At 41.6% G+C, this 27,669-nt stretch overlaps 1 protein-coding gene across 2 annotated transcripts; it reads right to left on the bottom strand.

Annotated features, from left to right (window-relative positions):
- Positions 1-454: 454 nt before the first annotated feature.
- On the bottom strand, positions 455-27,669 carry LOC137143910 (protein argonaute-4). 2 transcript variants are annotated; one of them, XM_067533960.1, is made up of 18 exons: positions 27,539-27,669; positions 14,709-14,874; positions 14,218-14,338; positions 12,013-12,194; positions 11,449-11,585; positions 11,205-11,339; positions 10,904-10,991; positions 10,367-10,514; positions 10,151-10,270; positions 9,667-9,795; positions 9,353-9,486; positions 8,485-8,669; positions 8,057-8,216; positions 6,671-6,986; positions 6,199-6,333; positions 5,377-5,478; positions 4,890-5,089; positions 455-4,365 (listed from the first exon to the last, which is right to left on the bottom strand). In XM_067533960.1, the coding sequence occupies exons 1-18, from the start codon at positions 27,645-27,647 to the stop codon at positions 4,257-4,259; spliced, it is 2,676 nt and encodes an 891-aa protein (XP_067390061.1). In that variant the 5' UTR covers positions 27,648-27,669; the 3' UTR covers positions 455-4,256. The 2 variants fall into 2 exon arrangements, with proteins under 2 accessions (XP_067390061.1, XP_067390063.1); XM_067533962.1 differs by lacking the exon at positions 27,539-27,669 and adding an exon at positions 21,071-21,182.

Raw genomic sequence — 27,669 nt, forward strand, 5'->3', positions numbered from 1 at the left:
ATTTTAATTAGCTCCTGTACTTATTCTAATTTGTGCCCCAATAATACAGGAATTGCCATACTGGATACAAGTGGTCCATTTAGTCACGATTGTATCAGTAGCCCATACCAGATATTTCAGGAAAAAAAAGTGCAAAAAACCCACCACCATGGACTATTATGGAATAACTTACCGGTAAGGGACATTTCTTTCCAACTCTTGTCAGTTAATATTTGGCTTAGGCCCTGAAGCTGGTAGGTTTATTTCAATTATTAAATGTAACTGGGATGTTATCCATACAAGTGTCTAATCTTTGTTTAAATCCTGGTCTTGTGGCAGTGAGTTCCAGTTTTAGTTATACATTATGTAAAATTTAATTTATAATTTAAATAATATAAGGAAGACGATGTTTACAAGCAACAATATCTGTTGCTGATTCTGTACATTGCATTTTTATTAGACACCAACAAGGAAAAACAGAACATTTGGCACAAGAATGCCAATTTTTTATTTTTTTGGACACATGAACACAAAATATCCCTGCAGGCTAAAAAAAATACATTGCAAATTGTACACGACCAGCATCTTATCGCAACATGGGGCTGCTAACCCACCCATAAGAGTTTAGAAAGAGTACCTCGTATTGCTATAGACATACATCCAGTCCAAATTTAATAAAATACAATTTTAAACATTACAAGTCTAACAATATAGAAACAAAAATTACATCATAAGTCAAAATGAACAAATGCAAACATTTTACATTGAAGTTGCAGCCTCTAGACATAGAAATATCATGAAAATGTCAATAGCAAGGTATAAGAAAATCTGTGATATTACAAGATCTTTCCTCAAATGTCACAAGGAAAAAACCTTGTAGTTGAAACAGTATTGATACAATGCCCTCCAAACTCTGCTTTCTTAAAATGAAAGTAGAGCTACTGCCTTGCTATTGAGCAAGAAAAATCCTACATCACATCCACAAAGGTAGTTTGGGGGGGAAATTTTGTTAAACACTATCTGAACAAAAGGATGCCTTTACCCATATGAAGGGCAAGGCTTTTGATATAGGTAAATAAGCTCTGACGTGTGTGTCTGGAACAAGATACGTACTATGAGGGCTTGTCTACACTTGAAACGCTACCGCAGCACCACTGCAGCACTTAAGTACAGACACTCCCTATGCTGGCGAATGAATTCTTCCACTGACCTAGCACTGTCTACACAGAGACTTAGTCAGCTTAAATACGTTGCGCAGGGGTGTAGATTTTTCACATCCCTGAGTGACAGAATGAAGCCGACCTAATTTTCTAGTGTAGACCAGGTCTAAGAAGCATGTTTGCCTCTATATCAGAACCTTCTATGCCCTTTGGATGCAGCCACAGGTACTACACTAAACTGTAGTACTTACAGTAAGAATAAATAAGTTGGGCCTGCCAATGTCTGAGACAGGCCAACTAGTTCTTTCCAGAGCTTGTTCAGAATTCAACTGTTTACAAAGAAAGCAGAACTGGTTCAAAAATGGGGTTTCTGCTGTTCTTTAATGTCAACTGCCCCTTCCCACAACTCGTTAAACTTTGCTACATTTAAAATCTTCCACACCACACAGCTAAACAGCGGCCAACAGGCTTTATTTATAAAAAACCAAACACCCTAAGAACTACAGCTACAGAATGCACATCTTCCCATTGATTGACACATGCAGAACAATTCAGTCAGTCCTAAGGGATCATTCAGATCATCAAGCTGAACCTCAACACTCAGCTTTCCGAACTGCATACAATATTGCTGCAACTTTGATCTTGCCCTTATAACCTCCCAAAGATACACACCCTTCAATGACAATAATTCTAAACATAAATGCTCTTCAGTTCTCGCTACCTCTCCAAGTGACAGCACTGCACCCTTACCACTATTTTAGTCCTATGATGGTCTAACACAAGATTGAGTTAGACATTCTTGCCACGCTCCGAGGAGCTAGCTGAGGTCTAATAATCTGTAGTTTGAGGTTAAGTGTTCAGGCTAATTGCAGACAAGCAGATGAGAGGCTCTTACTTCACTCAATCTGAACTAGGAATACTTGGCACTGGACAACTATCTGCCTGGTGGTAAAAATTAAATCTCTTACCCACCCTTGACTAGTCAGTCACATTCTTGCCTAGTGCATGAACCCACAGTGATCTTTGATCCTATAAGATAAGGGGTGCTTCATTTCTCTTCAAGGTGCCAAAATTCACCATATGTTGGGTCAAAGTTCATTCTAAAATGGTTTTTTATATTCTCCCTGAACAAGTATTAAGAAAAGCAGCCGTCTAGCTGAAGCAGCAGTCAGTCTCCCACCCACATCCTGATAATTATCCAAGTGAGGTATTCTTTAAAAAAAGTTTAACAAATTAAAAAGAATCTTATCTAAAACTGTCCACACTACGTGCCAGGAGCAGAGCTTGCTTCGGTTCCATTTTCCAAGAGAAAACGTTTAAACTAATTTTAATGAGGCATACTACTCTGAAGTAGGTTATAAAAATGTCTTGAAGACTAACTTCAGCTTACTCAGGTACAACTGAAAGACAGCATTTAAAAATGTAAACTTTATTTTATTTACAAGCTTATTTAGAAGACTGAAGGGAAAAAAACAGCATTTCATATTGCTGAGCTTTCAAGAGGGCTGGTTTCCAAGCTCTAGAACAACAGACAACTTAGCAGCAAACCCCACACCAAAGGCAGAGATCACAGTGCAATAGTTGGTGACTTTTCAAACTTTTCTTAGCTTCTGCAGTGGTGTAATGTTAGCTATACTGAATCTATGAATAAGATTTTAGTCTGTGTTAACTCAGGTTAACACAAAAAGAAATCTCTTCTCCATGTATTATGTCTGTGGGTTCCGAAATAATTAAGTGACACCAAGCACCTCTTCCTTTTTTATATATTTCAGCTGAAAAAGCCAAGCAAATAAAAAAACCCTAAATTTCTAGGCTGGTACAGGATCAATATATTTGATTTACAGTTTTTAAACATGCTGTTGAATGCAATTGTGCGTGCAACCTCAATTCCCAGGGGGGAAAAAAAGATTAAAATGCTGGTACCAATCTTCAGGTTGCTACTGTCACACAATACACTTAGAGCTGTACAGATTGGCAAGCCTTTCCTACAAACAACACCCAGCTTCCAAGCTTATAAAAAAAGTGGTAGACAGGACACCAACAGTGAATACAAAACAGTTAAAAATAATTATTAAAAAAGCATGGAAGTGCGTCTTTTCTGATTAATTTGAGAAACTGCCCAAATGTGCGTTCAGAAAACGACACAAAAAGGTTGGTTAAACTCATGCACAATCCTCAGCTAGAATTTTACACTGTCAGGGGGCTTAAAAAAAATATTTATTGCCAAGTTAAACCTTCTATGAGAAAAGTTTTAAAATCACTTAGATTTATCAAACCACACAGCAGCATAAAGTGGGCACTTTTGTAAAAGTTTGAAAAATATCTAAAAGCTAATTTTTTTATATATATTTTATCATTTTTATAAGGGGAAATGGTTCGGTACTTGTTACCATATCATGGCAGTATTATTTGTAACCATCATAATTAAAACCTGACGACAGGCATCACTATCTGGTTATGTTGCACATTCACAGAACAAGAACCAACTAGTTGAATCCGCAGTATAGTGCAATTGCTCTGCAGCCCAAGTCTGCAGAGATTAAAAAGGTAACTAGTAAAACTGACAAAGAAACTGCAATACCTGTGAAAGTTCATGTTTGTTAAAAGGCATTTACAGTAGTGAACTCTAAAACCTCCGTTTAAAAAAAAAATCTATGGCCCCACACAATAGAATGGTTACAATTAGAGTAAAATATTTTGCCATAATATGCACACTTACTAAGCAGTGCATGAAGACAGGGAATTAGTCATCTTGATAAACTAGTGGGCTGAGATAACTTAAAAACCATAGCTAGCAAAATATTCAATAAAAATCTTTCATGCCAAGTCTTTTAAAAATTTCAGGATGATCGGCCTTTTGCGCTTTGAGGTAAAAATTCAGTCCAATGCATCAGAAAAGACAGTTCATGAATTTCTATTACTTAAAACAACAAAACAAATGGCTCAATTGTGTCGGTGCATCAGACTTTGCTGTGAAGTGTAGATTCAGTGCGACTGTTCAGAGCTGCTGGTAGTATGCAGTCTGAAATAAACTGGGCCCTAGCAATAAGCAGTAGGCGTTCAAAACATTTCAGGACTGCGTGGGTTGCCGGTTCTGCCTCGTCTTCCCAGATAGACTCAGGCAAAATACATTGTATGCTGAGTGTCGTGGTGGATTTGCACTGCCTTGGCCAGAGCTTGGGGATCACGGCCATTGCTCTGTCCTGAAACGTGGCTGCCTTCAGCACTGCAGAGATGGAGACACATTTAGAGAGCTATGCAGAACGGGACAAATAAATGAGCACACACTTCACCAGTTCATTAGTCAAGGTTCTGTACACGCTGTCTCTGGCTACAGAGACAGTCTGGTCCTGGAGCACTAACTTGGGCCAGTAGCTGACCATGGGTCATCAACGTACAGATTAATGCAGAGATGAGTCCCCCATTAATACAGTGTCTGCCAAACTGCCTGATCCCCGAACTGGAGGGATCAGAGTTAATGAGCAGGGGGAAGCCCAAATCAATTCTTAGCCCCAAACAATTCTTAGCCTCTCGAGACTGTCAAACATTGCTATTTGAGGTAAAACTGGATTGAGAGCCCACCAAATTGTTTCACACAGAAGCCCAGTTCAAATCAGTGATCGGTATAAACAGAAAAGAAGAGGAGGTATCAGAATTTTTCTCTTCATTTAAAAGTAAAACAGATCTGTTTAGATGTGTTCAACAGTCTACTGGTGTGCTGTAAAGAGACAGGAGACTTTCACGACTCACCTGTCATGATCCTTGTCTACAAGATGATATCTTGCCCTAAATGCTACCAGCCGGGCATAGTAGGCAGGAGCTGGAATGGAGACGGATCTTGTACAGCGGACGTACGTGTGACACAGCTGGTAGGTTAGCAGCTGCAATTCATCAGCAGTGAAACAGTTGTCATCCCACAAGACCTGATAGTGAGATGGGCGGCTGGTACCCTGGTGAAGGAGGCAAATAAATGTTTAACTGGATGATAATCTAAGGCAGATGACGCTCTAGACTCATCTAGAATCAGTATCATTCCATTAAAATTGCTAAGTAGTTTCTAGAGATATTTATACCCAAGTGATGTATCAGAATCTTAGCACTGATTCTTCATATGTTAAATAAAACTGATAGAACTGCAAGTCTGCTCCAGCTGTAAATAGAAGCTGTTGTTATCCGTGAGTGACAACAGCAGATATCTTGCTCCCACGGCATACATCTAGTACAGACTGAAGATTACCTGAATTCCTGCATGGCTACAGAGGTAAAAGTCAAATTCAGAGGGATGTGTGATGGTACTGTCCACGGTAGTGCCTGCTGGTACATTACCACTTTTACCCACCTGTTTGAAAAAAAGTTATAATTGGTACATTTATTTCTGCACGTGCCCCTTATACAACCCTATCAGGATGGACTTATTTTAAGCTGCTGGTGAATTTAGTGCTCATGAAAGTAAGGAAATACTAAGGTATTTTCCACACTAAAGATCAAATGGTGTTCACAGTGTGATGCGTCATTTTCTGGAAACATTGCTATAAACTCCTCTACATACCTAGCCTCTTAGACTTGAGCAGTTTTAACAGTTAAAATGTGGTTCCAGAAGAAGCCACGCCAGTCAGGATCTATTTAAACATGGCTGTTAGTAGCACCATTAGAACTGTAGACTGGAGCAGGCCTAAAACTAGATAATCCAGGCACATCACAAGCTTTCACTGAAAATTTAACTTCCCTTCCCCACCCCTACTCATACCCTCTCACTGGGACCTACAATACACATGCAATCTTAAGTCCAGGAACTTTCCTGAGAAGAGGCAGCAGTTTTGTGATATGAACAAGACACACACATAGTTAGAGACAAAGTAGGCAAGTTTCTCAGACCCCCATTTGGTGCCAAGGATCACCCTGCCACAAGAGCCTGATTGCTTAGAAATACTCCTTATTGCAGAGTAGAACCGAATTCCACTCTGGTAAGTAATCTGGGCATCATCCCCAGCTAAGTGAGCCTGCAGGTCTCTCATTTCTACAGAATTCCTCTACTTATGTACACAACAACATTACTTGCCCTTTCAGTTTTGTCAGCACAGAAGAGTCTAGTGTGATGCCTTTTCTGCACGACAATGTAGGTTATTCCTGGTCTGTAATCTTCTTCCAAACTGATACAGGCCTTCCGGATTGCTATCAATTCTGGCCAAGCCACCTAGAAGGGTAAGTGAGGAATTCAGTAGGCAGGACAGTATTCTCTGTACAAAGGGCTGTCTTGACGTTTACAGGATTCAAGCCTCTGGTTCTACAGGATCTGGGTGTTTCAAAACTGAAACTTAGCACCCTCAGTCACTCAGAGTAGATACGTTTGTAAGAATCTTCATCTAAACAGCTTACGTAAGTGAAGGTGAGCTCAGGCTGTCATGTGTGCCAGGGTGCCATCCATTAAGGAATCTTCCCCCCTCCCCCCGGAGGGATTCATTTGCCAATACCATGTAGATTCTCAATGGCAACACTTCACTGAACCTCAAGGAAAGGTCATTAGAAAATACCTGTTTCATTTGCCCCTCTGAGACTCCTCCTCTGTAGTAAATGATCCGTGTGGGCTTGAAGCGAGTGGATTTGTAGAACTGGATCAACAGCTCTCGTACCATATTAGTCAGATCCTGGATCACTTCCTGACTATACAGTAACTCCTGGGAAGTCTCCTGACGGGAGGTCTGCACACGCACGGTAGCACAGTAGCGGCTAGGATGGCCATCCATACTGCCTACCACAGCAGCAATAGATGGCTTCTTTCCATCCCCTGCGGGAGGGTGAGTGACATCTGCTCCCAGAAAGATCACTGGTTGCTGGAACACAGAGGGCCTGTTCAATTTAAAGAAAACTTAGTCAAAAAAAAAAAAAAAAAAGGTAGGAAAAGAGTTAAATATAGCAAGTCATCTGGCAAGGAAAGGTTAGACAAGTATATCTGAAATATCAGAGAACTGAAAACTTGCCAGGTACTTTACAGAGGAGAGTCCCTGCCCCCAAACAGCTTACACTCTAGAGAGAACAGAAAAGGGAAGTGGAAAGGGAAGCAAAGAAAAAAAAAAGCAGGTGGCTGAAAGTTAAAGTTTAATGTGCCACAATTCACTCACCTCCCCACTCTCTCTTATTAGAAGAGCACCAGATGAAGGGAAAAACTAGTGTTTACAAACCTCACAGAAGTGGCGTGTTTTTAAGGAGATACTTGGAGGAGAAGGTGGAAGGATCAGGACACAGAAGCAGGACAGACATGAAGGGGAGGAGGGTTACTCAGGGAGCTTAGTGGAAATAAGCAGTAGAATAGGCTTTACAGTTTACTACAGAGCTAAGTGAGGTCTGTAATAAAGACAACAGGTGTCTGATCAGGAATCACAGCCAGTTTGATAACGTGCACCATGTGAAACAAAGCAGCAAGAAAAATAGGTTTCTTGCTTGAGGACAATTTTGGATGTGGTCATCCATCAAACTGTAGTTCTAGACAGTCTACTATACATTCTTTGTTACAATAGAAGTGAAAACATGCCAATTATATCCAGGCACGAGATGAGTGACAATTACCAACGCAATTGAGAAAACGGTCATGTGCTAAAAGAAGACCCACACTGATGGGACTTAAGGATATTAGAGCTCTCCCATCTCTTCATTTTATTTTACTTCAACCTTTAGTCTCTCCTTTTCAGCCACACGGCTGGATAAGTCTGAAATCTGAGGCACAATGCACAAAATAGCGTGTTGTGCAGCTGAAGCAGCATCATCTGTCCTGTTCAATATGAAAGCATCTACATAGACAGAAGATTTCTAACCCACCCACTGTTTGGGAAGGTACCATTTTAGTTACTAAAAAGCAGACCAAAATAGTCAGTTTTGCTTACTAAGTTAGGCCTTTATGAAAACTTTAAATTCGATCTAACCTTTGATGAGGTACAAGCACATTGTTGATCCCTCCAAGCTTTGCGTTTATCTTCAGACAAAGATTGGACAGAGTTTGGGGTGAGGTTTTTACCACATTCTTCACCTGAACACATTGCGTGGCCATTCCTAAGAGAGTGTCACCAACACGCTTCACTTCAGCTGCAACAGAAAAGCAAGGTGATTCTGATTATCTCAAGCATCAATGCTCCATTACCTCCCCCTTTAAGACATTTGAAAAGTAGGTCAAGATTCAAAAGTGAATGACAGTCCACTCTTTGTAACTATATCTGTATGATTATAAAAAAAGTGACATTAACCAACGTCTAAAAAACCCAACACAGAAAAAGGCATTGCCATTCTTTACCCATCTCATCATCATGCACCCTGAGAGTTAACTACATGAAACTTTACAATCTCAGCTCCATACCATACACAGGCGTCTTTCCAGGCAGGATCACTACGATCAGCTGGAGACCGACATAGGTCAACTTCAAGTGTTTGAACATCGGCTCCACACTGTCCGCACCTTGTGCGTATTTACAGAAACATGGCTGGCCTTGAATTGGCATCCCTGCATCCTTGGAGATCTTGCGTAGCTGGTCTGTGAAACTCCTATGAAACAAACAAAGTATTAGAACTTTTGGCAAATCAGTCCACATAGTTTCAGTAATATTTCAGTCCTCTGGCAACTAGGCACATTATCTTTTACACTATTCCATAGCATGACCAGTTTTATACTGCTAAAATTTTCTTTAATTATACCCAACTTAGAGCTTCACTAGCGCAGTTCTAGTTTTGACTCAGGAGAAACTTTTCATGTCTCCACACACTACCCTTGTTCAAATGCCCTCTATGCTAATGTAATGTCAGGAACACAAAGCAACCAGAAATCAGGAGAGAAACATAGGCCAAATGCAGGCAATGGGAGGCAAATGTAGGAGGAAAAGAGCAGAGAGGTAGACACAGTTGCCTTCTCCAAAGATAGCATTTCAACTGCAATAGGAGCACCTTAATCCTTTTCCTAGTTTAACAGTTTACAGAAGTTTATCAGTTTACAGACTTGGTTATTCCCCACCTTCAAGTTGCAAATATTTAAGCTACTATTAGGCAAAGATTTCCTGCTTTACTGTGTTAGATGTCTTCAGATCAAGTTATCATAGAAATGCAGGACTAGCAGGGACCTTGAGAGGTCATCTAGTCCAATTCCCTGCACTGAGGCAGAACTAAGTAATAACTAGACCAGCCGAATGTGGTGCATGTTAGATCATAACTGCTGGCAGCACAAAGGTACTCACTTGAGCAAGTCTTCCCTGCATTGTTTCTGAGGTGCAAAGCAGGCAACAGCCCAAACTTTAATCTCGATGCCAGCATAGAATTGTTTCCCTCTCATGTCCCAAACACCCTGGTTTGGTGTAGCTACAGTCTTATTCTAGATAAAGACAAAAACAAAACTTAAAAATGAAAAGTTACGTTCAGGTTGGTAAGGCAGTGAACAGTATTCTCAATAGGTTGGTGTATAAGTGAACTTTTAAATTACAAAATGCCGGCCAATGCCAGATAAGTCTGATTCTTACAACAAGTTGTTTTACAATAAATACCAAGAACTCACCCGGCCTCCATACTGCAGCATCGGTGCTGGCAATACTCTGCCTGTTAACTCTGTCATTTCGTTATGGACCACAATACCAAACTCCTTCAGATATGGATCCGGTCCACCTACCATACTGTTACTCTTCACCTGAAGATCAGGAGAACAGCATCATAGCCATACATAGTATTTCAGGTGGTTATTTGTACAACAAGCAGAGTGGCTCAAGCCAGATCCCCTTACATTCAAAGGGGGGAAAAAGTCAGTTTCTTCAGCTTTTTCTATTTTTGGCTATTCTGCTTATTCACAGGGGGATCAGAAATTCTATGGATTTTACTACAATGCTTCAGTGGAATCAATTTGAAAGAGATTTACAAAACCCATCTATGTAGAAAAGACATGATACACACAGCTTGAAAATTTTCTATCAAAAAATGTTTGACGGGAAAGGGAAAAGGAAAGGTCTTGTGACTATTTTCCATAAAGCTGAACCACAACTACTCACAAGTCTGCTGATTTCTTCCTGCCTGTCTGGTGCAGACCTTGCAGTGGCCTTTATCATAGTTGATGTTTGATTGTCTGTTAGCTTCTTGATACATCGTTGGCCTGCCACAATGTTACATACCTACACAGCAACAGAATTAGAGACAGCATATTGCTACCAAAATAAGAGGTGTAAGTCACAATGCAGTGCCAGTTAAAAGTGACCAGACTCCTTTACCTCAAGTGGTAAATAAGTGTGTTTCTGTTCCTGTCCCACTTGGAGACATGGAAGGTGAGGATATTTCAGCTGCAGACTGTACTTTTGCTTAAAATACTGAGCTACTGTACACTCCATAGCCTGTCCATTTTCCAGCTGCAGAGGGAACCTATAAAAAAATGCACTGCTTTGATTACGCTTCGCAATGAAGTGTTTAGTTCTTTTTAAAAAGTGATATGGAGAATATATTTGAAAGCCCTGAAAATGCCCATTATTTCTCTTTATGTAAACTTACGTATAAAGTAGTTTATCACTGTGAATTGGACTTGAAGCCAAGTTAAAAAATTGTGGCCTTAGAGAGACATTTTAAAAGCCATGACATTTCTCTAATCCTTCATCTTGTGGAGAAAGTTGTAATCTAAAATCGACTGTCACTGTTCCAACTAGTCAAATAAAATTAAAAGTTCTTTTAGAAGCCACATTAAAAGCCATAGTGCACTTAATATCTCCAATAGCTTTCACTGCATAATCACTGCATACAGGAGATTGTGTACATACGTCTGATGGCTCGCCGGTCGCCTGGTAACATTGCAAACTCTATATTTTCTCTTCATCTGGCCACAGTGGGTAACCTCTACTTTTAGACCTGAAAACCCAAGACAAAAGGAACCACCAAAAAAAAAAATCAGACATGGTCAACCAACCACCACCTCTAAGATTTACTTTCAACTCTGAAAGATGAGTGACAAGGAATAGGCCAGTTTCCAGCATCTGCAGCCTGTGAACTCTGTTAGCACAGCTTAATACGCTCACAGGCTTCCAATATTGTGCAGCAACAGTTTTTAAACTAAGCATTTACCTCTGATTTCTTTGGTAAACTTAACACGCTGGGAGTCTGTAAGAGGTTTGGTCTGTTCATTGATGTTCTGAATGTCCAAGACCTCACACATGAACTCAATGATAGGCTGGGCACGATAGAAAGCAGTTGCCGATACTAAGAACAGAAAGAACGGATATTTAGTCTAGAAAAGGCAGTGGGAGGGGAGAAAGTTCCTCTGCCCCCTCCCTTTCTTATGCCATTAAATACAGAAGTTCTTGCATACCATCAATATTGAGCATCATATTCCACATGGCAGGCCTGACAGACTGATGGAATCCAAACCAAACCTCCCTGCCCCCTCCCAGAGGGTGGTAGTAACCTTCAGGAGGAGAGAAGAAGGAACGGCCCACAGGGGTGTACCTGATGAAATGGGAAGAGTTAATACTTAAACCTTTCATTGTAGTCCTTAGGTTTATAAAAGTTCAAGTCCTGATAGATGTAGTAGGGACCTGATACTTCTTGTACACTCATTTCAGCAGTGTTTAAAAATTTACTTAATATTTCTATAGTACTTCACAAGTGTTAAGTCTAACACACGTGAAGCACACCTGACTTTTACAGATAAAAAAGCAGCTAGAAAGGCCACAAAGTCACTGTCAGAACCTCAGACAGAATCCATATTTCTTCTAATGCAAGTATGTATCAAAGTTATATTAAAAAGAAAAAATAAATACATCACACAACAGACACCCCTCACAACTTTTGCAGCAATGTAGTTTAAATTTGGAGCAACAGCAAGTAGGCACCGTTTTAACAGATTAGGAAACCTGCAATCAAAAGTACCCACCTCATGGAGGGAAGGTGCCGTGTGATTACATCAAGTGCCTGTACAGAGTCTTCAGGAACTTCATTCAAATGTCCTGCCAGAGCTTCCAGAAGCAGCTGAAGGCTGACCACTGACACCCACTGAATAGACACTTTAAACGTCTGGTCCTTCCCCTCACCTGGGAGTGTCACCTCCATATCCACCTAAATAATCAGAGCAGACACAGCACAAACCCAAATTAACAGACAATACCATAATGCAACACTAAGCAACACTTTTATTCTCCTGGACTTGCTTTAAATCTACAAGGGGTTTCTCAATTAGGCTGTAATAATTTGAGAGAATTATCCAGCAAACAAGAGTAGCTGCATGGAGAAGATTGAAAGCCAGTAATTTAGTCACACCAAGAAACTGCTCTGAAGTTATGTTTATATTAGCCATCATCTTCAGCTGGAGGTTAGCATGGTAACACCAATGGTCTGAAGAAGAAACTTATGATTAGTCATCCACTTTTTGTCCCATAGAATTGATAGGAAAAGGCTGGTGTGTATCCATAACGACAAAGTAAAGGTATGTTAACCTCTACTCTTCAAGCCAATGGTCTGAACTTCTTTGGAACCAGTCAACACCACACTTTAATCACAAAGGGAAGCAAAGATCTATGAGGGATGCAAAGCGTTTGTCCCCAGAGGTTGAACACATGACTTGAGAAGTACTCTCATTCACCATTAGCCTGAAAGGTCTCCCTCACATGGCACTGTACCACCACTAATCTGGTCCTCAGAAAGGACTGTAAAGTGGGGTTATTTTCTCCAGAAAACTGAGTATCTACACAAATTTCACCCAAATCTGGAATTTTTGGTATATATTTTTATCTGCCACATACTATGAAGAACTGGGACCCTCTAAAACATTTCAGCTGAAAATTACAGAGTTGTAAACATAAGGCTTGACAGGAAGGTGACAATTTGTTAATGTTTATCCTTAGAATGAGTAAATTTAAAGAGGCCCACTAACTTCCTTGACACTATTGTGAGAAACAAAAGGAAGCATCTGAAATATCTGATAACTGTTGATCCATAAATGCTACATTACACTGTGCTCAACTTCCTTCCCTCTCCTCCCTTGTTCCCATTTACTCACCTTCTTCTGCTATTTCCCTTCTCTATGTCTCTGCCACCATTAATAAAAACATATTTAAAAAATAGGAACCTGATCAGTTTGCTTGTATGTCATGTCTACACCTAATCTTTGCTTTTAAACTGTGTTTTAGTCTGCTCTGATTAAGCATTTTGGGATGTTGACTGTCTTCTTGCATCTTTGGACAGTACCTAGCAGAACTGTGCTCCACTCCTAGCTAGGGATTTTGGGTGCTACCAGAATATAAATCACATCATCAGGCAGGCAAGTTGAGGTACTATTAAAAGACTTAGAAAACCTAATATTAAGAAAAACTATTCTATTCAAATTTTCAGTTTTAATGAAAATGCTCCTTGCTTTGGACTTACTCATATGAGTAAATTACTAACATGAGTAAATTTACATGAGTAACTACAGATTTGTACTATGAGACCATAAGTCTGTAAAGAGGAAGTGAGCTACAGAAGTCTTTGTTTTCGAGTAGATGGAGAAAAAATTGAGAGTCTAGTGTAGAAAATTGTATTTTGTTTGGGTCCTGAACTTCAAAACAAGGCCTGGCAGCAAACTAGTTTATCTGGTGCTAGAGCATATTGGCAACTTTACTCTTTCTTATGTTAGGACATGCCTAAACAAATCCAGTCACACCAGAACAGCACATTTGCTGCAAAGTACAATTTGCTATGTCATTCAACAGTGAAGCAGCTAACAGTACTGCCCTTAAAAGGCTGTTAAAACCACTTACAGATGAGGGAAATTCACACCAAGAAGTGTGATCCATCCTAGCAGACTCAAGACCACAGTGTGTTGGCTTACAGTGTCAAGGCCAAGTTCACAAACACAAGAGACAGGAACTTAAAATGCTCCTGGAAAAAATAGTCCATTGAAGAACCCAGATCCTTGGAGCACACACACAATTCCTATTGCCACTGGCCCTTGGTTTTCTAATACTACTAACTGTAAGGTTTTTATAGCGCCTTTTATCCCAAAGATCCCAACACACTTCAAAAAAACTATACATGGTATTGAAGCGTTGGTATGGCAACATTTCACAGGAAGATTGTTGTTGTAGTAAACAGCCTTACTTACCCTGTCCCTCCCAATAGGCAGTGGGTGTGCAGTGTACATGTTCCTTTTACCATCATATCCCGGCTGCCGATCACCAAATATCTGCATCTTGAAGTGTCTCACCATAGTATCTACCACCTCCCTAAAGAGGGATGGCATTATTTAATAGATTAGTTTGAAGAATAGGCAAATTCAGTAATGCCCTAGCAAAGTTGTTATAACTGGCCATAACTGCATTCAGGCCTGAAACCAGTAGCATACAAGGGACAACATATTTCTCAGTGCTTTCCACATCTACAGTCCAACTGCAAAAGCTTTCACTCCAGTTTTCTCTGAGAATATGATCTAGTTTATGTTTCTACAGCCCCTAGGAGCCCTAGCCATGGTTGCTCAATTGGCAACTATTACCTACATCAGATATTTAAAACTATACTGACAGCAGCTGGAGAATTGCTAAAAAACTGGGTTTCCTTAAATTAAGGCTTCTTTAGTTTTTATTAAGCCATCCTTACCTGTTCACTCTTCGGGGCCGCTTTTCTGGTTTGATATCTACATCATAGTGATAAACATCAATTTTAGGGATCTGCACCTGAAAGTGATTGGCTAAGAGACGGATGGGTTTCCCAACAGTTCCCAGGCCGGGGCGGCGGGGCGGCTGGAAGAGGCTGGCTGGAGGCCCTGTGAAAGTCAAAGAAACAAGTTTGAGATAATAATCGATCATGTAGCACAATGTCCTCCCAATTGTACACAGGGCTGTAATTCAACTGCAGGCTCCTTATGACAAATGAGGGAGCAAAGTCTGAAGTGGCTTGCTCAGGTTGCAAGATTAACAAATGAAAGTGCTCTCTAGTGGCTCCATTGCCTTTTAGCAGCTCTAAATGATGTTCATGATCAACAGAATTATGTAGCCAAAACATATAAACTAATTACAGCAGTACTGTATGTAAGAAATCAACCTTTGCCAACATGATTTATGAAGTCAGAGCCCTGTGATGGAATTTAGCTGTTTGTATGCTAGATATACTCTTATCATCACATGTAATATCATTAGTGAATAATAGAGAGTTTATTATTAAGTCCATTGTAGGCTTCCATGTATTATGCTCAGAGTTAGGATTTTAATGACAGTCATTCTTGGTATGATCAAGAGGTCAGAGGGCCAATTTTTATCTGAAAATTGAGAGTATTTAAAATTGAAAAGATTTTTTTTTATAGAATATAAATTAAAAATATATTTTTATATAGGATCAACACAAACAGTTTTTTACTTTCCACAACAAAAAATGCCGTACTATTTACATGCTAACACTGAAATCCTATTTAATGTAAACAAAACTCAGGCCAATTTCAAATTCCAACACAACGATGGGAGTGAGCAGGACAATGTTTCCCTAAAGGAAGAGAGAACAGTAAGGAAACACTGTAAAATGTTTTAAACCAAATTATTAGTGTATACATATCCATGTCTTGTTAACAGAACTGGACAAGGTAGCTTGCCAAAATCTGGGCTTTTTAGAATTTATTTCCACTGAGAAAATTTGCAGAAGTTTCAAGTAAGACATATCTGAACTCAAATTACCCAATGTAATGTTTGCCAGTTTCCTCAAAGATATATATTAGAACTGGAATGTTACATAATTAAAAGGGACACTCATTTGAAAGTCACATTTGTCTGATTTATTTTTAAACTCATTATTTTAACACTTGAAGTGAAGCGACTGAATGAAAAATATTTTTTGTCTTATTCTGTGTATTTGACAGCACTTGATATAGTCATAGTTTCACTATTCCCTTTGGGTAGGCAGCTTTCCCTGCTTGAGTCTTTTGCACAGCAACGAAGGAGAAACATTTGTCTAAAAAACAGAAAACCATGACTGTAAAACAACAAGAGTTCCGCGACGAAGTGGGTTTCTGCCCACAAAAGCTGATGCCCAAATAAATTTGTTAGTCTTTAAGGTGCCACAGAACTCTCGTTGTTTTGCTGAATACAGACTAACACGGCTACCCCTCTGGAACATGACTGAAAAATCACAAAAATTGGTAGGATAATTTAGGCCAAATTTAGCAACCGAAACAGCTTTAAAAACCTTTTTTAACTGACTAAATTTCAAGTTGACAGCATCCCTTTCAGTCAAAGGGCTGATAAATAAAAGGTCTGAATTTATCTCGGGGGGGGGGGGGAGGGAGGGAAAGAGGTTTGAGAACAGATATGTTGGGAAATAGCTATACCTTAGAGATGCAGCAATAAACTTTTGCTTGTGAGATTAAATCCCAAGAAGCCATCGACCTTTGTTTTATAGGAAGACTTCTAAGTCCCTACTAAATTACCAATTTTTACTTATATATTTGAGAATATTAACACTAGAATATTTTAAGTGCTAGAGTACTTAAGGGGTGACGCACCAAGTAGATGTAGTCCATTTCATATATCAATTCTCCAAAGTTGAATAGAACAGCACACCAGCTTCCTTGGGGCACGGATTTTGTCTTACTAGATATCAAACATGCCATGCACACCACTGGCACGACACCTGTATAAATAGTTATTTTGACTTAATGACAGCTTGTTGTAGGGTATAGTTTCTATTTTTGAAAAGTTAAAAAGCATATATCATGGAGGGCAATCAAAGTTTCCTGTGACTGTTTGGATACTAGAGAGATGATCCATTAATCCTGGGCTACTTAGTCTGAAGCAGTACAGTTTTTGTGGGCATTGACCTGCTAAAAGAGATTAAATGACCAACTATATTTACCTTCTTCAATATTTGCAAGTTCTGTAAATTAGGAATCAAAACAATTCCAGGCATTTGTTGTCAAGAAAACAGGTTAACATTATGTCTCTGCTTTATAATCATTCTGATACAAAAAAGTAGTAAATTAAATGTTATTCTCCATATGAAACAAGGGCTTCCTTACAATTTGTATAATTTGTTTCCATAATTTTAATTTTGTCCATTCAATTTCACTAGGATTAAATATTTGTATCCCACACACAGTTGCTCTAGTTTTCCTGTCATGTGTCAACAGTAGATATGGTATATCTTGACTGTAGTAAGGCTTTTGATACTGTCTTGCATGATTGTCTCAAACAAATTAGGGAAACAACTTAGATGGAGCTACTATGAACTGGGTGCATAACTGGTTGGACAACTGTTCCCAGAGAGTAGTAGTTAGTTGTTCAAGCTGGAAGGCATATCAAGTTGAGTCCTGCAGGGATCAGTTTTGGTCCGGTTCTGTTCAATATCTTCATCAATGATTTTAATATTGGTATAGAGAGTATGCTTACAAAGTTTGCAGACTATACCAAGCTGGGAGGGATTGCAAGTGCTTTGGAGGATAGGATTAAAATTAAAAATGATGTGGACAAATTGGAGAAACAATCTGAAGTAAATAAAATAATATTTAATATAGACAAATGCAAAGTACTCCATGTAGGAAGGAACAATCAGTAGCACACATACAAAATGGGAAATGACTCCCTAAAAAACAGTACTGCAGAAAGGGATCTAGGGGTCATAGTTAAGGGTAAGATTTTGTCACAGATACAGTAACTTCCACAGACCTCCATGAAATTATCCTTTCAGCTTCTGGGGGCTGTGTGGCCTGGATCTCTCAGCCGTCACAGGCGATAAGAGTCCCGGAGCTTGGGGGAGAGGGAGGCAGCTGTTCTCAGCCGTGGCAGTTACCCACTAGCTCCGAGTCACCGCAGGCTGCAGGGGCCCCGCTGCTATCCGTCAGAGGAAGCGTTGGGGATCCCTGGCAGTGCAAGCAGCAGAGACCCAGCAGCTCAAAGCTGCGGCAGGCAGCAGAGATCTCTACTGCTGTCCACCAGGATAGGTGGTGGGACACCCGGCTTCGAGTCGCCAGCAGCAGCAGAGATCCTGCAGCTCAGCAGCAGGGGGACCTCAGAGCTCCAGGATCCCTCTGCTACCCAGAGCTACTCTGAGCTCTAGGGTCCCCACCACCCGTGGTGGCTGATGGCAGAGGACCCTGGAGCTCCCAGCTGTCACGGGTGCTCCCAGCCACAGCGGGGGAACCCCACTGCTCCCAGCCGTGGCAGGCAGTGGAAGGACCCTGCAGACCCAACCCACCCCAGGGGGACCCTGGAACAGGCAGCAGGCCCCCCAGCTCCCAGCAGCTGTGCTTGTCCCCCCCACCCCAGCTCCTAGCTGCTGCACCCCTTCCTCCTCCCTCGGCAGCTCCCAGCCGCCGCCCTGTTATTTTTAGTAAAAGTCACAGACAGGTCACAGGCTTCCCTGAATTTTTCTGAATTGCCCGTGACCTGTCCGCGACTTTTAATAAAAATAACCGTGACAAAATCTTAACTTTAGTCACAGAGGGTCACAAGCTAAACATGAGTCAACACTGTAACACTGTTGCAAAAAAGCAAACATTCTGGGATATATTAGCAGGAGTGTTGTAAGCAAGACACAAGAAGTAATTCTTCTGCTCTGCATTGATTAGGCCTCAACTGGAGTATTGTGTCCAGTTCTGGGCACCACATTTCAGGAAAGATGTGGACAAAAATGGAGAAAGTCCAGAGAAGAGCAAGAAAAATGATTAAAGGTCTAGAAAACATGACCTATGAGGCAAGACTGAAAGAACTGGGTTTGTTTATCCTGGAGAAGGCAGAGGGGACATAACAGCTTTCAAGTACATAAAAGGCTGTTACAAGGAGGAGAGAGAAAAATGGTTTTTCTTAACCTCTGAGGACAGGACAAGAAGCAATGGGCTTAAACTGCAGCAAGGGAGGTTTAGGTTGGACATTAGGGAAAACTTCCTGTTAGGGTAGTTAAGCACTGGAATAAACTGCCTAGGTAGGTTATGGAATCTCTGTCACTGGAGATTTTTAAGAGCAGGTTAGACAAACACCTGTCAGGGATGGTCTACATAATACTTAGTCCTGCCATAAGTACAGAAGACTGGACCAGATGACCTCTCGAGGTCCCTTTCAGTCCTACGATTCTATGATTACCAAGTTACACCTGACAGGAAGCAGTTTTACACAAATTAAAGAGGACCTCTTGGAAATCTGTAAATTTATACTGCATCACATACTGATTAACAGACTATAAACATTCAAAACAACACCTATTACAGTTATCTTTCAAAACATCTCCCATGATGTGGAATTAATGAGGGTAGATTTGGTCTTCAGGTGAATAATTTATTGTTATAAATTTCACAGAGCTTCTAAAAACCACCAACTTGATAGGAAGGGTATTCTAGAGCTATTGTGTAGATATATACACTCAGTCAAGAAATACATCTTGCACACATTTTCATCTTTAATCATTATCTCATACAACAATACTCACCAAGTTACGCATCCAATAAAAAAAACCAAACCACATTTAGTCATAATTAACAGCTTTAGTTTTAATGCACAGAGAAGTTTCAAGATTAGACAAAACTCTTTATAATGGCCCACCTTCAAAAATTAGGCATGTTTTTACTACACTGTCTGTTTATGCAATTTATTTGCAACAATAATTTACACGTGTATGCCAATATTCAAACCTGTCACCCTACCGCTCCTCTTCCACATCAAGTCACTTCCTTGGTCTAAGGCTGTATTCTAGACTCTCTCATCTACATTTCTAAGAAGTCAAATCATATTGTAGAATATCTAAACAGAAAACTCTTGTAGCAGTCTGAGAGGCCTGTCATGCAGAAAGTTTTAAGTGTACAAGTGAATCTGCTCAAAGTTTAGCAACCCACTTAAATTCCTCTTTAAAAACGACAGATGGCTGAGATACTGAAATGAAACCAGATTAAGTGTATCACCTTTGCCAGAAAGACCTCTACACTGGTCACTAGCAATAACTTTGCACAACCATATTCCAATTTGTAACTTACAAATGTAGCAGTGGAATGAGATAGTCACTACATTCAAAGCATTTTTAATTGCATGGCCTCACCTATTCTGATTAGAAAACACCTACATATTTCTTCAAAAATACTCAACGGTACAGCATGGAACAGAAAGTACCAGTGATTTGTGAAATTCCTAGATGCATAAAAAGGCCCAAAAGCTGCAGACTGTGGGTGAACCACACATGGCAATATAGTTAGCAAATTAATAAACACACCACAGCAAAACATTTCAAGAAGGGGTAAATACTACAGCTGGAAAGTTACCGGGGGCAGAATTTAGAGGGGGAGTGGAATTTTCATGGGTTCCCTCGCCCACCAATGACTCAGTCACTGCAAATAACACGTCCAGTGTCTTTACTCAATACCAGAGCACACCCTCCCACACACAAAATAACTGGATTTCAAGCACAGCAGAGAGATTGTGGACATCAGGTGCCTGGCCTCCCAGACCTGGCACCAGGAGGCGGAAACAGCTTGCTTTCCCCTCCCTCCTGCATTTGGACTACTCTGGAGAAGAGCGAGGACAGCATCAGCTACAGAGCGGCATGTCCCTAGCCAGCCCCTCACCCTGCGGGGCAGGGACCACGTGCGGGGAGAAGGGGCCGGGGTGACAGGCCACTGGCTAAGGGTGCACCACAGCCCCCAGCCCAGCCTGGGCTCGCCCCCAGCCCTCCCCAGCAGCAGCCTGGGCACCCCCTGAAGCCAAGGGAGCCTTGGCCAAGCCCCCCACCCCCTCAGGACCCAGTGTCACCCAGGGGACAGCCCACACCCCCAGCAGGGAGCCATGGGCCTCTCCAGCACCGCCCACCTAGGGACCGACCAGCCCTCCCCTCCCCTCCCGTCACCTGGGGAGCCGGGCCCAGAGCCCCCCCTCAGGAGCCAGCCCCCCCCCGCCCCGCCCCGCCCCGCCCCGGGGAGGAAGTCGCCCCCCATCCCCCCACCTCCCCGAGGAGGAAGTCGCCCCCAACCTCCCCCGGGGCACCCCGCCGCCGCTCACCGGGTCCCAGCGCCTCCATGGCGGCGGCGGCGGCCTCGCTGCGGTCCCCCCCGGCCGCGGCCGCCCCGGGCCCCGCCGCCGCCCCCGGCCCCGCCGCCGCGTATCGCTTGATCTCGGGAATGTTGGCTGCGGGTGGGGGTCAGTACCGGGAACGGAAGGGGGGGGCCGCGCGGGGGGGGGAGGGGGGGCCGGGCGGTGACGGCGGCGGCGGTGCGAACAGCCCCTCTGCGGTGCCACCGAGCCCGAGCAGGAACCACCGGCGCGGGTCCGGGAGCGCGCGCGCCCCCCGCGGCGGCTGCCTCCCCCCCCCCCCACGCCTCTGCCTGTCGGGCTCGCGCGCGCCGCTGGAGAAGCAGGGTTCGGAAGCCGCCCCAGCCAGCCGCCTTCCCCGGGCCGGGCTCGCGCTCGCCCCACCCTCTTCCCGCCGCGCGGGAGCGCGCACGCCGTCACCTGGGCAGGCGGCCCGGCTGGCGAGCGCGAGAACTCCGTGCGTGCGCGCGCACCTCCCCCGGCCCTTTAAACCCGGCGCCCTGCTGGGCGGGAGCCTGGACGGGGCAGCGGTCGACCCCCTCCCCACAACAACACCCCCCCCCCAGACTCTCCCCAGACCTCCCACTGCCCCCTCCCTAAAACCTGTTCTCCACCCCCCCAAATACCTCCCTCCAATACCCCCCCAAGCCCATCGCCGACCCCAAATACCTCCTCTCCAAACCCCATCCCCTGCCCTGAAAAACAAATACACTTTCCATAACCCACCCCTCCCCAAAACCCCACACCACCCTGCTCCAAATCCCTCATCAAACCCACCTCCTCCCCAAACATTTCTTCCAAAAACACCTTTCCACAATACCTCTCTTCCCCCTTGCACACATGTAGGAAAGCTACATCCCATCCCCAAACTACCCCAAACTTATTTTGGGGAAACAGCTCATGTTGAAAACGTGTTGACATTTTTATTAAGACCTCACCTAATCCTGAATACACGTACAAAGTGTATTATCGAAATTGAAATAAAATAAGGTGAGTCACCCCTGACGTGGGTCACTTCTAGCATCCCTCACCTTCAGCTCCTACAAGTCTGGGTCAGCTTCATTTGTATGTGTACTCATTCTCTGGCTGTCCTGCACAATGCTCAAATGCCTGAGCAGTGACCAACAGGTAAAGTCTTAAATAACAAAAAACATCTCTGTAATTTCTTTAAAAATTAATGGTTGCTATTCTATTGTGTTGCTAAATCAACTGTGTCCCTTCCTGCCATTTTTCCATCTTAGGTAGGTAATGTGCCCCATCACAATCTTTAATGTATTTATCCTTACAATACCTCTGTAAAGTACAGAAGTACTATTATATTTATATATTTTACAGATGGGGAACTGAGGCACAGAGAGGGTAAGTGACTTGATCAAGGTCACACAGCAAGCATGTGATGGAGCAAGGAATCGAAACCAGGTCTCCCAAGTTGGGTCAGGAATGCCCTACCCACTGGATCATCCTTTTCCCCCAGTTCAGAAAAGCAGAGTTTTCCTGCTCTTGCCAGTCCTTGCATACTTGGCTTTTCAGAGTCCCATTCCCTAAGATGTGATATACGGACCACTGGCCTACAGTGGTTGAGCACATGGTGCCTGTTCTCATTTCTAACTGCTAATTCATTTTAAAACTTAATGCATACATACCTTCCTAATATTTTCATATAAACAGCTGCCACAAAGATTATATGTGATTGTGAATAGGAGGGTAAGTATCTGAGAAATGCTCTCTCTAAAGATGCAGTCCACACTATGAAAACATTTGTGAACCCATAGGAATTGCCACAGTGGCTGAGACTCATGAACCATCTTGTCCAGTACACAATCTCTGATGTTGGCCAGTAACAGGTGTGTCAAACAAAGGTAAAAAAAAAAAAAAAAAACCCCACAGAAGGCAGAACTGGGATAATCTGCCCTCCCTAATAGGAGATTGTCTTAAACCCTAATACATAAGGTTTTCTATACCTTCCAATATTCATTAACATTAGCTATTAACTCTGGATATTCCTGTTATCAATGTAAGTGTCCAATCCTTTTTGAATTTTGCAAGTTCTTTGCCTCAGTGACATCCTGTGGCAATGAGTTCCACAGTGTGAAAAATTATTTCCTTTTCTCAGTTTTGATTGGATACCTGGTAATTTCATTGAATGGCCCCTGGCTCTAGCGTTATGAAACAGAACAAGAGCTCTAGGCCATTTCACATACTTTTATCTGGAGCTGACCAGAAGATTGCATGCCATACTCTCTATAGCCTGGTGGATAGGGTATTGAGACCCAGGTTCGAGTCCTTGCGGTGCCTGACTCAGAGCAGTTTTTCTCTCCAGATCACTTCAAATCAGGCCAAGTAGGGACTTCAGTCTGGATCTCTCCCACATCACAGGCCAGTGCCCTGACCAGCTATAGTGTCTGTGTCTCTGGCTCTCTCTCATCTCACTGAAAAGTTTTGGCTTCAACAAAACAACATTTTACTGAAATGAAGAGACAATATTCTGGCCAGCTGTATGCTTTAGGAAGGAGATTAATAAATGGGAAGATGATAAAATAAACAATCCAAATCTTCTCATTCTCTCATCATAAGAATTTTTCCATGCTCCTAATTCCCAATTATTCTTGTTGCCAGTCTCCAAATCCCCTCTCATTCTGCAGTATCCTTTTTGAGATCGAGTGACCAACACTGTACTCAGAATTCCAGGTAAAGCAGACCATTAATTTATATAATAGCATTAGAATATTTTCTGGATTAGTCCCTGGCCTATAACAATTGCAACATGGCATCCTAACTCCACCTCAGAGGCATACCTGGCTCTTAAATGCTGTGCAGATCACTTCAGGGGATCCAGAAAGTTAATTTTTTCCTGGGAATCATCACCACATGGGATTTATACTGTATTCCAACATGCTCCTTATTTATGAGTCTGAGGAATTCAAATCAGAAAACTGCTTGTTGTATAAAAATCCTGAATACTTGACAATGTAGCAGGAACAAGGTTTCACACAGATCTAACTGTAACTACAAAGATAACTAAAATATTGATCATTCTGTTTGATAAGTGATTCTCACTCCAGATGTACCAATCAGATTTCTCTCAAGTCTGCATCTAAATTAAGTATGTTTTAATTAAGTATGTTTTAAAAACAGAAAAGCTGTGACATTTTCATGGTAACTAAGGCCCCAATCTTGCAATAAGCACCATGTGGGTGGATTACAGCACCCATATGGAGCTTATTGTAGGATAAGAGCCTACTTAAAAAAAAAAAAAAAAAAAAACCAACAAGAAAATGGTAAAAATCTCTCAGCATCTTCATCTAAATGCATATTCCATCATAATGACTCAATTCTGGCAAGCCTCATCTGTGTTCATCCACCCTTCTTCATAAAATTACATTGCATAGAAGTCTTCAAATCCACTGTCTATAAAGGGCTTTGACAGATTTACTTAGTTCTTTAGAGCACCTAGACTATGGGGGTGGGTTGTCCCTCACCATACTCCATGTGCCATCATTTATACAGAGATGCATAAATTCTAAGCCAGAAGAGGCCATCATTGTGATCATCGAGTCTGATCTCCTGTATAGCACACGCCACAGAACTTCCACAAAATAATTCCTAGAGCAGATCTTTTAGAAAAACAGCCAATCTTGATTTCAAAATAGTCAGTGATGGAGAATCCATCACAGCCCTTGGTAAATTATTTCAATGGTTAATTATTTTCACAGTTAAAAATGTATGTCTTATTTCTGATTTGAACTTGGGTTGCTTCAACTTCCAGCTATTGGATCGTGATATTCCTGTCTCTGCTAGATTGAAAAGCCCATTATTAAATAACTTGTTCTTCATGTACATACTTACACACTGTAATGAAATCACCCCTTAACCTTTACTTTAAGCGAAACAGATGGAGCTCCTTGAGTCTCACTATAAAATATGTTTTCTAATCATGTGATTATTCTCATGGCTCCTCTCTGAATCCTCTCCAATTTATCAATATCTTTTTTGAATTGTGGGTACCCCGAATGGGACACAAGATTCCAGCAGTGGTTGCACCAGTTCCAAAAAACAGAGGTAAAATAACTGCTCCTACTCAAGATTCCCTATTTACACATCCAAGGATTGCATTAGCCCTTTTGGCCCCAGTGTTGCACTGGGAGCTCATGTTTGGCTGATTATCCCCCCCAACCCACCAAACTTTTTCAAAGTCACTGCTTCCTTTGATAAAGTCCCCCATCCTGTAAGGTGTATGTTCTTTGTTCCTAGATGTATACATTTAGCCATATTAAAACACATTATTTGTTTGCACCCAGTTTACCAAGTGATCTGAATCACTCTGAATCAGTGACCTGTCATCATCACTGTTTATCATTCCCCCAATTTTTGAGTCACCTGAAAACTTTATCAGTGACGCCTTTGTGTTTTCTTCCAGGCCATTGATAAAGATGTTAAATAGCATAGGGCCAAGGACCAGTCCCTGTGTGACCTGATGAAAAACAGATTCTACTCGCTGATGACACCTATCTATTAGCCAGTTTTTAATCAATTGAATGTGTGCCATCTTAATTTTATCTCATTCTAGTTTTCTTAAAATCAAAATGTTGTGTGGTACTAAGTCAAACGCCTTACAGAGCCTCAGTATATTATGTCAACACTAGTACCTTTATCAGCCAAACTTGTAATCTCATTAAAAAGGTTTTAGGTTAGTTTGATGGGATCTATTTTCCATAAAACCATGATGATTTGCATTAATTATGTTACCCTCCTTTAGTTCTTTATTAACTGGAGGTCCATATCAGCCATTCCATTCCATTCCATTTTTGGGGTCGGTGTCAGGTTGACAATGCCCTTTTTAAAGATTAGCACATTAGCTTTCTTCCTGTTTTCTGGAACTTCCCTAGTGCTCCAAGACTTATTGAAAAATCAACATTAATGGTCCAGCAAGCTTCTCAGCAGCTCTTTAAAAACTCTTGGATGCAAGTATTAAGCTAGCATTACAGTATAGGCAATTTAACAATTCTCTTCATGTCCTTTACTTCCTTGATTAATTGTATTCTCAACATCATGATTTTGTGCTGAGTGCTCATCTTTCTTCTTTTCCCCTCCCCTTTTGTTACTACATATACAAAGTGAATGCAAAAACAGTACAAAGTCAGAATGGTAGCATTTTACATCCACTTTGCACAGGTGTAAGTGACTATGCATGGTGTAGAACAATGCACACTTAGATGCCTCTTCCTCCCCCACTTTTTAAATGAAATCTTGGTTGTTTTTGCTTAATAAGTAGGTTTTCACTGATAAGTAATTTCCCCAGTTTACAGGAGCAAGTACATCATTGGAAGGTTGGAGGCGCCACTTACATGTAATGTACTGTTTTATTTTGGAAGGGACTTACTTATAGTAGTGGAAAGAACCATTTTAATTGGAGACATGGAGAGTTACCTCACCTACTTTAGTTTTTGATCTACTATAAACACGACTTCAACCGATCTAGAACCTATATGATGGGCCATTACCGGTTGCTCTAGAATTTTCACAGGAAATAAAGAAAACTCCTTTCCAGCTACCCAACGAGCTCTTTCTAGTTTACTTTCTGAATGACATACAATATAATTTGGTTTTAGGTGTACATAGGCAATATAAACCTATCCCTATTCACATCTTTGCAAAGCCCTGGTTTTCTAGGATCTTCATTCACTCACTAAATGTCATGCAAGAACATAAGAATGATTATAGTGGGTCTGACCAATGGTCCATCTAGCCCACCATCTTGTCTTCCGACAATGCCCAGTGCCAGATGTTTCAGAAGGAATTAACAGAACAGGGCATTTTGAGTGATCCATCCCCCATCATCCAGTGCCCATTTCTGGCAGTTAGAGGTTTAGTGACACCCAGAACATGGGGTTACTTCCCTGACCATCTGGGCGAATAGCCATTGATGGACCTATCCTCCACAAACTTATCTCATTCTTTTTTTAACCCTATTAGACATTTGGCCTTCACAGCATCCCCTAGCAATGAATTCCACAGGTTGACTATATATTGTGTTAAATAGTACTTCCTTATGTTTGTTTTAAACCTGCTGCCTATTAATGTTATTTGGGTGACCACTGGTTCTTGTGTTATGCAAAGCAGTAAGTAACATTTCTCTATTCACTTTCTCCACACCATTCATGATTTTATAGATTTCTATTATACACCCACCCCCACCCATCTCTTTTCAAAAGGTGAAAAGTCCCTGTCTTTTTAATGTCTCCTCATATGGAAAGCTATTCCATATCCCTAATCATTTTGGTTGCCATATAGAATAGGAGATCAAGGATCTGACTAAATAGATATCCATTTTAAAAAGAGAAACCTCACCCACTGGAAGAAACTTTTTCTTTAGTCCTTCTTGTAGAAACTTTCAACCATCTACTCTTCCGCTTAGAGTTTAATAAACACAAAACTTACCCACAGTTTGAAAATACACTATACCATTCCTTTCAAACTCTTCGCAAGCATCCTCCTCACACTCCTCTATTGTTTCACAACCCATGACTCCAGCCCCAAGGCTCTTCATGTGAGACTATCCTTCTTCTACC

Source organism: Emydura macquarii, unplaced genomic scaffold (assembly GCF_026122565.2).
Source record: "Emydura macquarii macquarii isolate MOO-44397 ecotype Brisbane River unplaced genomic scaffold, CSIRO-AGI_Emac_v2 contig_3348, whole genome shotgun sequence".
Classification (NCBI taxonomy): domain Eukaryota; kingdom Metazoa; phylum Chordata; order Testudines; family Chelidae; genus Emydura; species Emydura macquarii.